The sequence below is a fragment of the Achroia grisella genome, unplaced genomic scaffold (genome assembly GCF_030625045.1).
Source record: "Achroia grisella isolate CSIRO2021 unplaced genomic scaffold, CSIRO_AGI_Agris_v1 utg2172, whole genome shotgun sequence".
Taxonomy (NCBI): Eukaryota; Metazoa; Arthropoda; class Insecta; order Lepidoptera; family Pyralidae; genus Achroia; species Achroia grisella.
Genome location: NW_026712718.1, coordinates 91,117 through 104,354, shown reverse-complemented (window position 1 = coordinate 104,354; position 13,238 = coordinate 91,117). Strand labels below are relative to the sequence as shown.

The 13,238-nt window shown below is 34.3% G+C and overlaps 1 protein-coding gene across 1 annotated transcript; it reads left to right on the top strand.

Annotated features, from left to right (window-relative positions):
* The first annotated feature begins 2,647 nt into the window (after window positions 1-2,647).
* Window positions 2,648-11,381, top strand: LOC131842407 (uncharacterized). The gene is made up of 5 exons (XM_059190942.1): window positions 2,648-2,749; window positions 5,700-5,768; window positions 6,688-6,761; window positions 8,103-8,328; window positions 11,289-11,381. Exons 1-5 carry the CDS (start codon window positions 2,693-2,695, stop codon window positions 11,379-11,381), a joined length of 519 nt encoding a protein of 172 aa, XP_059046925.1. The 5' UTR covers window positions 2,648-2,692.
* Window positions 11,382-13,238: the final 1,857 nt, after the last annotated feature.

Here is a 13,238-nt window from a genome sequence, read left to right as displayed (position 1 = left end):
GACTAAACATAGTTGCTGTCGCTGTCCGCCCCTATGTATGCTTAAATCTTTACTACGCAGTGGATTTTGAAGCGTTTTTTTTAATAGAGTGATTCAAGAGGAAGGTTTATATGTTTATATGTATATGTACACTCGTGCGAAGCCAGGGTGGGTAGCCAGTAATTTATTACCTAACTTCACTATGTGCTTTTACTTAATCTGTCTAACGATGTGTTTGTTTGAAATGTATTATATATAATACATGTACACCCGAGCGAAGCCGCGGTAGGTAGCTAAGTTATAAATAAAGGTTACAATTGCTCGCTTTGTTTTTAAAACCAAAGTATAGGCTGGAATCTGAATGGCGACAGACGTCGCGACAATGTTGGCGCCAAGCGTCCCGGGTTCGCATAGATTATACATTGTTACAGATGCGACAACTTAGGCATTTAATGTTCATAATAAGAATTCATAATGTAACAATACAACACAATGTAATGAAAACTGTGAAATTAGTAGTAGTGTAAGATTTATATAATTGTATATGCATATTGGTAAATCTAATCCTCCTAATAAAGATGGGTGACACTGCATGTTGTCAACTCACCCGGCCGGCCAGCGGTGGTTCTGGGCCAGACGGATAAGGTCTGCCTAGGTGTCACTGTTAGGCAAATTGTAACATCTCGGCTGGAGTTGTACAAAAGTGGAAATTAAATAAATATAATAATATCAAAGTAAATTCTCTAAAAAGCTTCTCAATACAATTATGAAAATATCATATATGCCAGAAGGAATATAGACAGTTTCAAAAGAATTAGTGATTGCACTAATAAAAGCTTACGTAACAATAACAAACTGATTTTACCTAAATGTCGTTTGGCTAAAGTTAGTAATTCATTTTACGGCAATTGCGTAAGGTTTTACAATAAAATACCAGAGTCTGTTATAAATCTGCCAGAAAAAGATTTAAATGTCAAATAAAACAGTTCCTTTGCAAAAAAGATTACTATAAAATTGAAGAATTCGTTAACGATAATAATGTTTTTATAGAAAAACTTTAAATCTATAGCACTGACAATATTATCTGATTACATTAATAATGAGTGCGTAGCGACTTCTATGTTGATTATCGCATACCTCTTACTTGTTATACTGTAGTTATTTGTATAAAAAAAAAAACATCTATTAAAAAGAGCAACACACAAGTTTCTTGCTCATTCTTCTTGTGATTTATCTGCATTCCGAAAAGTGCTTGTAATGAGTTTATTTGAATAAAGATTATTTCTATTTCTATTTCTAAGTAAAAAAGGCACGGACGAATATGTCTGTGGAAAATAGTATTTAAAAAAAAATTATCATAATAAGGATAAAACTAATTATACTGATTTATATTATTAACCGAGTCTTAACACGAACTAATTATTAGACGTGGTGACTGAGTCAGTCAGCTCGTGACCACGGCTAGTGCAACCTAGTCGAAACCTTTTGTTGAGGAAGGAAGCAAGGACTGTATTAGGGCTGGTTAAAAATGACCGTTCCTAGGTGAGGTAAAATAGATGTAATCAGCTCGCTAGCAAAAATATATAGACATCAGTATGGTATAAGAAAACAAACGGTATATCAAAAACAGAACGTCAAAATATAAAATTCAAATATATATAAAAAACATAAAAACTATCAAAAAGGTTGCCATCGGCAACACCTTTATTTGCCATAAAATTAGTTCAGACCCGATTAATAAAATAAAAAAACCTTTGTCCTTAGAAACTCGTCTAAATATATAAATATTGCTATGGTAATCACGCTATCATGTAACGCCCGTGATATCACTCATGGTTTTCTATTTCGGAGGACCAAATGACATTTTTATATATTATTAATATTATAAATACTTAAGTTTGAGAGTAAGGCTGGAAAGATGGATCGATGGATGTTTGTTACTCTTTCACGCAAAAACTACCAAATGGAATTTATGAAATTTCATAGTAATATACCATATAATCAGAATAATACAAAGATTTCATGCAGATGAAACCGCGGCCACAGCTATTCTTACCTTACTAACATTATAAACGCGAAAGTTTGTGAGTATGGATGGATGTTTCTGAGTCTTTCATGCAAAAACTACCGAACAAGGTAGGTATGTAAGGTATATTACTGTAAAGTTTCATCAAAAACTGTCATCATCAGAATAACACACAGTCATAGGCTATAAATTTCATCCGGATAAAACCGCGGGCAAGGCTAGTATTCTATAATTTTATTGCTAGAGTTATCAGGAAAAAACACTATCGTATTGAATTTATTTAAGTGCAGTGGGTTTTACTTTTCTCGTGACAAAATCTACTCTCTCTCTCTCTCTCTCTCTCTCTCTCTCTCTCTTTATAATATTGGTGTAGACAACTAAAGCATATAAGAAGGTCGTAGGTAAACAAACTAAGCGGATCCAATGCTTAATCTATGACACCGATACTGCAGACGTTTTATCCCCAGTCTCCGGCCATACCCCATTGGTTTCACCGAAATGTCTCATCCGATCTACGAATAAGATCCCAGCATTTAGAATTCTAACCAATAGAAATGCAAGAAAACTTTGTAATTGACCAATTATATGCAATGCAGTTGAGAATAAGAAAGTCGCGGAAAATTCATAACACGATGTGATGTTTCGGAGCTGCTTTTATAAAAATATTAAAGATATGTTGATTTAGAAATGGTCAGTGGTGTTAATATGATTATTTATGTGGATTATGTACTTCTGGGTATATTGGTAAGTATTATTTACTTCATTTCATTACATAGTATAAAACAAAGTCCCTGTCGCTGTCTGTCCGTCCCTATGTATGCTTAAATCTTTAAGACTACGCATCGGATTTTGAAGCGGTTTTTTTAATAAATAGAGTGATTCAAGAGGAAGATTTATATGTATAATATATGTACACCCGTGCAAAGCCGGGGCGAGTAGCCAGTAATTTATAATCTAACTTCACTATGTGCTTTTACTTAATCTGTCTGACGATGAGTTTGTTTGAAATGTTGCAAGAAACTTATTAGAAACTTATGTATTTAATACAGTTTGTAAAACTATTATTCTCATTGTAATAATCTATTATTGTTTCAAAGTTGGACAGTATTTAACGTACTGGCCACATGGTTTGGTATAGCATTTAATTTAGTTTTTTTTGCTTTTGTATCGATGTAGTTTTGCATTTTTTTTTTTGGGTTTTGTTTATCAGAAAGGGAACTGCGCCCATACAGCCATGTCTTCATATTTTTTATTTTCATGATATTCTTATACGTTTTTTTAAATGTCTTGAGTTGTAGTTTTGCTTTGTTCCAATAGACCTAGTTCTTACGTCATCCTGGGGATGAATTGGAGATGTGTCATTTTGCAGCCTTATTCTGTCATCAAACAGAACAATTTTAGTATTCATATTTCAAACTAGCTTTTGCCCGCGGCTTCGCTCGCGTTAATTTGTACCCTTGAAATGGTGGAATTTATCAAAATCCTAGGGGATGCCTACGTCATAGTAGATTTATGCGCAAAGTCTCAGCCCGATGGCTTTAAATTTGACAAAGTTTCATGCAAACTTTCATCCCCTTGTGGGTAGAATTAATCAAAATTCAAGTTATGACATAAGCAACCACTAAGAAATAGCGGATGCCTACGTCATAACATCTACCTGCATGCCAAATTTCAGCCCGATCCGTCCAGTGGTTTGGGCTGTGTGTTGATAGATAGATAGCACTATGGCAGCATCAGATATTCAGTAAAGATTGGTTATACATAAGTTGAAGGCCTAGTGTTGTAGCCCAAGAGCCCACGACTGCCAGACATACGTCATTTTAGTAAACGTGAAAGTTCTTGTATGTGTGTCCCCAACACAGGTAAGAACGATCCCCAAACATGAAACCTGGATCGTGATTCCTTTGGCAGGTAACAGGTAACAAAGGTGTAAAAAATTTCATATCAAATTCGTTATTTTAAGAAACTCCATATTTTCATATATTGTTCGTAGCATTATTATAACTTGCGCTGCTCATTGCCAGACACTTAGTGTGGTTCCAACCCCCCGCCGGACCCCCCTAAACTATACTATTTTAGAAATAAACTTACGTCATTTTAATAAAGCTCAACTTTATATATATTATTGAGAGAACTATTAAACTGAGTTTCCTAAATTGCCAGACAGTTTCCTTGGTTCCTTATCCTGCCAGACTCATTGAAACCGTATATTGGGTAACAACGGTGTATACAATTTCATATCAAATTCGTTATTTTAAGATGCTCCATTTTTTCACATATTGCTCGTAACAGTATTATAACTTGCTCTGCTCGTTGCCAGACACTTATGTGGTTCCAACCCCCCAATCCGGACCCCCCTAAACTATACTATTTTAGAAATAAACTTACGTCATTTTAATAAAGCTGAACTTTATATATATTATTGAGAGAACTATTAAACTGAGTTTCCAAAATTGCCAGACAGTTTCCTTGGTTCCTTATCCTGCCAGACTCATTGAAACCGTATATTGGGTAACAACGGTGTATAAAATTTCATATCAAATTCGTTATTTTAAGATGCTCCATTTTTTCACATATTGCTCGTAACAGTATTATAACTTGCTCTGCTCGTTGCCAGACACTTAGTGTGGTTCCAACCCCCCGCCGGACCCCCTTAAACTATACTATTTTAGAAATAAACTTACGTCATTTTAATAAAGCTGAAATTTATATGAATTATTGAGAGTTCTCTCAAACTGAGTTTCCTAAATTGCCAGACAGTTTTCTTGGTTCCTTATCCTACCAGACTCATTGGAACCATACTAAGGGTCTGGCAACGAGCAGAGCAAGTTATAATACTGTTACGAGCAATATGTGAAAAAATGGAGTATCTTAAAATAACGAATTTGATATGAAATTGTATACACCGTTGTTACCCAATATACGGTTTCAATGAGTCTGGTAGGATAAGGAACCAAGAAAACTGTCTGGCAATTTAGGAAACTCAGTTTGAGAGAACTCTCAATAATATATATAAATTTCAGCTTTATTGAAATGACGTAAGTTTATTTCTAAAATAGTACAGTTTAGGGGGTCCGGCGGGGGGTTGGAACCACACTAAGGGTCTGGCAACGAGCAAAGCAAGTTATAATACTGTTACGAGCAATATGTGCAAAAATGGAGCATCTTAAAATAACGAATTTGATATGAAATTGAATACACCGTTGTTACCCAATACACGGTTTCAATGAGTTTGGTAGGATAAGGAACCAAGAAAACTGTCTGGCAATTTAGGAAACTCAGTTTTAGAGAACTCTCAATAATATATATAAATTTCAGCTTTATTAAAATGACGTAAGTTTATTTCTAAAATAGTATAGTTTAGGGGGGTCCGGCGGGGGATTGGAACCACACTAAGTGTCTGGCAATGAGCAGCGCAAGTTATAATAATGCTACGAACAATATATGAAAATATGGAGTTTCTTAAAATAACGAATTTGATATGAAATTTTTTACACCTTTGTTACCTGTTACCTGTCAAAGGAACCACGATCCAGGTTTCATGTTTGGGGATCGTTCTTACCTGTGTTGGGGACAGACATACAAGAACTTCCACGTTTACTAATATGACGTATGTCTGGCCGTCGTGGGCTCTTGCTCTATTGATTGTTCCGCAAGCAAATTGCGAAATATATTTTTATGAAATTTGTTTCAGTTGTTCCTAAGTTTGTTCACATGTGGTTATTGCTTCTACCGTGTGTACGGACTACGTCGGAATGGACAGGTATGTTCATTAAAAACTTATCTCTCTAACGTCAGATTTCACCAAAGAAACTGATCGCGTTTAGTTCGAACTGAACGCCATTAAAACGTGTTCAAAGCTTCATTTTGCATTTCACCACTACAAATTTCGCTAAACACGTTTATAAATTTTTAACGTCTGATTTCCTACAGTTAACTCTTTAAACGTGTTTAAAGCAGCTGTCAGTTGTCAATCAGTCATCAATCAAATTTTTGACAATATAATATCGGGTATAAAAAAAAATGGCAGTAGTTTAAAAAAATCTATAATAAAATAATGTTTTACCTTGTTTACAGGTATAGGTTGTTGTTATATATTTTGTAGTCGGCGGTACTTATTAAATTAAACACTAAAATACTTATCCAAATTATCACATGATTGAATTACAAATATTTCTTAGAATTATTTTAGTTAAATTACCCATTGCATCAAATATCACTTTATAAGCATGTAACACTGTGAACGAATGAAAATCTAAACTTCATTTTGATAAACGCGATCTGTATAATGCTGATAAAATCTGAAGAAGGATTTCACCAATCGTAGTATAAACACGTTCAAGTAAACGGAGTTCAGCGTGAACTCGAAAAAAGAACGACGTTGATCTCGTTTTACTTTAAATGGAATTCACAATATTATCTTATATATAAAATTCTCGTGTCACAGTTTTCGTTCCCATACTCCTCCGAAACGGCTTGACCGATTCTCATGAAATTTTGTGAGCGTATTGAGTAGGTCTGAGAATCGGCCCCTAACATTTAGGGGGATGAAAAATAACATCTATTTTTCATCCCCCTAAATGTTAGGGGTAGTCCACCCCGAAATTTTTATTTTATTTTAAGGCAAAACAACGTTTGCCGTGACAGCTAGTTACTATTATATATATTACGGTTTGTTTCAGATTGGTGTATTATTACGGCCGACCAAAGTTTTATTCTCCCACAAGAGAGAAGGAGAAACTGTTGAACAGTTGCGGTATGTATTGTTCTCTATCCATTTATACCCTAGCTAAGACCCATCCGATCGATCCCCAATTCAGACGGGGATCAAAATTACGACGGCCTATGTCGAGGTTCGAAGCCCTAGTGGTGCCCTCAGACTAAAGTCGTATCCGTCGGGCGGGAGTTCGCCTTCAGCCGCTCCATAGGCCCTTCCTTGGTTTGGAGAGCCATCTGCACTCGTCTATCGTCCAGTGAAGCTGTAAAGGTCAGCTGCGGCCAACAGCATTAGAGTAGTCTAAAAAACTAGGTAAGCCCGCGAGCTTGTATAACTTTTTTGTTTGTTAACCGATTTATATAAAACTGTTCAAAATCTACCCTGTATCATCGTAAGCACAGATTATTATATTAGAGCCCGTTAGTTTCTGTTCCCGCGCGTTCCCTTCCCCTCCCTTGCTCAGTACTGAACTGACCGTACAGCGGCCTTGACGCGCGCGCGCATTGTGTTGTGAATTAAAATAAATTAGAACTGTGAAAACTACTGTGAAACCTACTGTGAAACTGGAAAGCTAGCGAAGATATCTTCGAGACCCTGAAGCCCAAGAAATCCGCAGAACCATAAAGGTAAATGACTGACGTTTCCACACATATTTCTCCCTATATATATACATAGTACTTTCCCTAACATTTTGGTAGCAGAGAGTATTTTCCCTAACAAAAACAAACTTAAAATTTTAAGTGTACCATAATAGTTGGAGTGGGGTCACAACGCGAGTTTCAAGGCGTTTATGGCCCGTGTCCCCACCAACATGCTGCCCACCTTCATGAAGGAGGACTACTGGCCGAAGGGTGTGGTGTATCGGTGCTACCGTGGCAGAACCACCACCGCCACCAGTGCCGTGATCACACAGACAATTTACACTCATATTTGTATTATTATTTCATACTAGCTGTGCCCGCGGTTTTACTCGAGTGATGTTTATAGCCTACGTGTATTCTGATGTAAAAGATATGTTATTGTAAAGTTGCATTAAAATCCGTTCAGTAGTTTTTGCGTGAAAGACTAACAAACATGTCACAAACTTCGCGTTTATAATATTAACTAGCTACTCGCCCTGGCTTCGCACGGGTGTACATGTATTATATATATAAACCTTCCTCTTGAATCACTTTATCTATTAAATTTTGTTACGACAAAATTTTATAGATAGATTTAAAATTTAATAGTGATTCTTCATTATTCAAAAGTACATAAATTAAGTTTATTTGAATAAATTATTTTCTATTCTATTCTATTCTATTCTGTTGTGTTCTGTTCTGTTCTGTTCTGTTCTATTCTGTTCTATTCTATTCTATTCTATTCATGCTTTGTTTACAGAACAGTGGTAGCGTATCAAAACCCTTTCACAGGGGACTACTGCGTCCACAAAAGCAGGGTTGGTCCAAAAGGTTACGAGAATTCCGTCCAAATACCAGATTCTCCAGATAGCGGAGTTTCTGATGAGTATGAACCCTTGAACTTGGATCCTGGAGCACAGGCCAACATACCTGGTGATATACCGCATAAGGTGGAGAAACTTGGAGAATTGAAGAAAATAGCTAATGTAAGTTTATTTTTTAATGATATTTTATCTGTTGCACTGCTGTATCCATACATACATATTTTTTTAATTTATAATCCTCATAAATCTCATTAACTCAGAACTCATTTATGACCCTGATAACCTCAGTGGTTTAGAGGTTTATGACACCTTATTTTCGATGGTCGTGGGTTCGATTCCTCGCAATACAAATAAGTAGATTCATGAATATCATTGTGAGATGAATGGCAACGCATGAGTGGTATTGCGAGTGTAACTTATATATTTGATGTCCGTAGTGCTTTTTATTTATTTATTACGTCTACAAAACTGGATGTCTTACAGAGTACATAACGTTACACAGATAATATAAACTATGTATTTAAGTGATACATCACACTAGATGTAGATATAATATGCATAGTTGCATAGCTTAATTTTTACACACACAAAACGAAACTATACAATAATAATTTGTATTAATAAAGAATTAATACAAATACTTAATAATAATATTACTTATTATGCCATTTTATATACGAGCTAAGTTTCCTTTCAGTTCTTCTCAATTCGAAATCATTCCGAACTGACGGTAGATTTGACATATCATGAGAGTCTGTAATATACCTACATGAATAAAGATATTTTGATTTGAATTATGAAAGGCAACGGTTACCGTATATTATCTGTTAGGCTGCTATTTGTAACATTTTCATCATATAAAAAACTAAATTTAAAATGAATGTTGTTGTGGGTAATCATTACATTGTATAAAACAAAGTCGCTGTCGCTATGTACGCCTATGTATGCATAAATCTTTAACACTACGCAACAGATTTTGAAGCGGTTTTTTTAATAGATAGAGTGATTCAAGAGGAAGGTTTATACATGTACACCCGAAGACAGGGCGAGTAGCTAGTGATATTATAACATGAAGAATTCTTTAATATCAAACTTACAAGTATTCTAATGTAATTCTGAAAGTTTATAAAAAACATAAGACAGGATCGCAGGGTTCCTGAGATGCGAACTGCAATATGGCGTCTAAACGTCCAACTTGTAAACTTGTAGCTTAGTTGCTTATGTTTTGCTCATTTTCTAAGTTACGTACTTATGCACAAAGACGAATATATAGATGCTATAACTGCTTACATTTTATGTTTACATTCCATAGGTCATACTCTTTGAAAAGGGCGAGCACAATAGATCTGTGTAGGTCGCAGTGCTACAGGTGCTACACATCTGACAATAGCCCAAACAATCCAATAAAAAAAAAAAAATAGGTCATACTCGTGAACGGTGCTGTGGGGACTGGTCTGTTCAGGTTACGAACACTGATTAGATTTTTTGTTTTGGCAGTAGCATATGCTGGTGGTCACTCTGTTCTCCCAAATTTGAACTTAAATGTATCTGTATTATTGCAAACATGTACAACATTTATTTGAAAAGAATACGAGCTGAGTTTCTTGTCAGTTCTTCTCATCTCGAAATCATTCCGAACTGACGGTAGATTTGACATATCATAAGAGTCTGTAATAGACCTACATGAATAAAGATATTTAGAATTTTGAATTTTATGGATTTTAAATTATTGTTTATATTAAGATTTCTTAATAATACAACTGTAATCACACCACCACACCACCACCACCACAGTCTGGAGAATATGTATTTTGATTTTAAATTTGAATTTGAGAGGAATATCGAGTCGTGGGATGCTACAAAAGGCGGACTTATGATAGAAATTATTAGATACATAGTAAAACCTGTACAGCTTGTCATTATATAGTATAAAACAAAGTCGCTGTCGCTGTCTGTCCGTCAATATGTATGCTTAAATCTTTAAAATTACGGATTTTTTAATAGATAGAGTGATTCAAGAGGAAGGTTTATTATATATGTAATACATGGACACCCGTGCGAAGCCGGGGCGAGTAGCTAGTCTTACATATGTAGTATAAAACAAGGTCGCTGTCGCTGTCAGTCCCTATGTATGCTTAAATCTTTAAAACTACGCAACGGATTTTGAAGCGGTTATTTTTAATAGATAGAGTGATTTAAGAGGAAGGTTTATATGTATAGTACATGTACACCCATGCGAAGCCGGGGCGAAAAGCTAGTAATATATAAAATCAGTGTACAGTTTGATGCAGTCCTAACTCCCAAACTAGCGTGAACTGTATATCAGGAGTCAGCTCCTTCTTAAAACAAGGATATCAGTTTTAATTTACATGTAGACATAAAGTTAATTAATATTTTATGTCGTATGATATGGTAAGAAAGGAAGTAAATAACGCGATGACTGCGAACAGGGATGAATGGAAGAGAAAAACATATTACGACGACCACAAATAAATGGGATAAGGAAGAAGCAGATGATGATGAATTTCGATAAAGTATTTCGATTCATATATGTCAAATCTACTCTACTCGCTGATCTGGATTCTCTGATCTGAAGCTACCTCCTCCTGATCTCTACACGAACAACGGCCCAAATAAAAGGCTAATTGCGGAAATGGAGTCCACATTACAGTTACATTAACATAGTGCAGTACTTATACTCTCAACTATTCAATTTTTTAATATTAATGTGGTTACATTAATTTAAAAACTAAATATAGAAATAATTATACAACTCTCGTAATTAACAGAACGTTGTAGGTTTTTCCTTTCATTACAAATTCCTTTGAATGGTACCTAATGCAAATTGGATTGTTGAAACATGCAAAATTATTATATTAATGTTTTAAATAATTAAATAATTTTCTGTGTGGTATACCTAAAGTAAAAACTTTCTAATGCTTATTCGTTGGTTCATGAATCATAATACAGTAGTAACAGTATTGATTTTTTCTATAATTGGAAAGGATAAAAGTGAGATAAGACAGATCGCTGTCTCGCCTCAGTCTTATCTCGGTATTCATACTTTGTATAAATTCTATATCGATAAAACTAGATATTTAAATGTTTTTTTTTTTACACAGGGTGACCTGCCAGTTACGCATCCTGCCGATCCTGTATACGACAACAGCGTGAACAAAATATGGAATTGGAATTACAAAGAGTATCAAATATAATTTACACATTAATTACATTCCAAATTCAAAATATTATTCTAAAAAAGAGTATCAAATATAATTTACACGTTAAATACATTCCAAATTCAAAATATTGTTCTAAAAAAAGAGTATCAAATATAATTTACATGTTAATTATATTCCAAATTCAAAATATTATTCTAAAGATATCATTAAATTTAATTTTGAAATTATCGTTGTAATTTTCAAATTTAGAATCGATTTCAGTTATTTATAATTCTATATTTAAATTTTAAATTGAAACGAGTTTGAATTTCGAGAATTATTTGCTGGAAGTTTGAATAATGGGATACTCGATTTCCATTTTATTAATTTATTCACGTGGATTAATCTCATTTAATGTAACAAACTATTTTATTGGCTGTTGAAAATATGATTAAATTAAAATTATATTGCAATAAAAATCTAATAAAAGTTGCAATTTGGAATTTCTTGATGTGTAATCATAATAAAATATTATAGCTATGAAATTTCAAATCGAATTAGGTGAGGAAATCGAAATGAAATTTATGTGCCAATCTTGTGATATATTACTAGTCTATTACTATATGAATATTATAATTATATTATATACATGTATTTGTCATAATAATTTCTGAAAGAAATTTAATTATTAAGTATACCTATAGAGTATATATAAATATATACAATTTAATAGATGCGTGATAATATGGATTTCAATAACTAGCTGTACCCGCGACTTCGTCCGCATGGAATTTAACTTTATTTTTCTAAAATAAAAGTAGCCTAAGTTACTCCTTATTACATCAGTTACATGCCAAAAAAGTTCCATCAAAATCGATCCAGCTATTTCAGAGATTAGCCGGAACAAACAGACAGACAGACAAAAATAGTAAAAAATGATATTTTGGTGTGTGTACCATATTTATATTCAGATGCATGTAGTAAAAAACGGTTATTTCAATGTTACAAACAGACATTCCAATTTTATTTATATGTATAGATAATTATAATAGTACCATGATAATATGATAAATAAATGTTACATCTTCACGGCTATCATTACAAATGAAGTAGTCAGAGGTATTGTCAACGAGGAATACTTATACTTGATATGTTCCCTCCAATCGAACCCCGTCCAATTCAAACGGGGACCGATGTTACGACGGCCTGAGACGAGGTTCGAACCCCTAGCGGTAGCGGTCACAAAAAAAAAATCCCTTATAAAAATATAATTACGACAAAAAGTGCACTGTGAAATTAAACAATCAATAATTAAACAAAACCTGGACTATAACAAATAGTGAACTTTGAAAATAATGTTAAAATAAGATTTCATATAATTGTATATGCAGTGTAAGAATTCATAATGTAACAATACAACACAATGTAATGAAAACTGTGAAATTAGTAGTAGTGTAAGATTTATATAATTGTGTATGCATATTGGTAAATGTAACTGGCTCCTAATAAAGATAGGTGATACTGCATGTTGTCAACTCACCCGGCCGGCCAGCGGTGGTTCTGGGCCAGACGGATAAGGTCTGCCTCGGTGCCACTGATAGGCAAATTGTAACATCTCGGCTGGAGTTGTACAAAAGTGGAAATTAAAGAAATATAATAATATTAAAGTAAATTAAAAAAGGCACGGACGAATATGTCTGTGGAAAATTGGATTTAAAAAAAAAACCCTAGCGGTGACCTCAGACTAAAGTCGTATCAGTCAGGCGGGAGTTGGCCTACAGCCGCTCCATAAGTCCTTCCTTGGTTTTTAGTGCCATCTGCACTCACCCCCTATCGTCCGGTGAAGCTGTGGCCAACAGCATTAGAGTAGTCCGAAAAAAAAACTTGATATACCTATATTTTAAGAATAAT

Excerpts from the sequence above, each read along its gene's own strand:
- LOC131842407 (XM_059190942.1), top strand. The coding sequence starts at position 2,693 with ATGGTCAGTGGTGTTAATATGATTATTTATGTGGATTATGTACTTCTG. Across the intron at positions 2,750-5,699 it reads ATGTACTTCTGGGTATATTG|TTGTTCCTAAGTTTGTTCAC; the intron begins GTAAGTATTATT and ends AATTTGTTTCAG. Across the intron at positions 8,329-11,288 it reads AATTGAAGAAAATAGCTAAT|GGTGACCTGCCAGTTACGCA; the intron begins GTAAGTTTATTT and ends TTTTTTACACAG.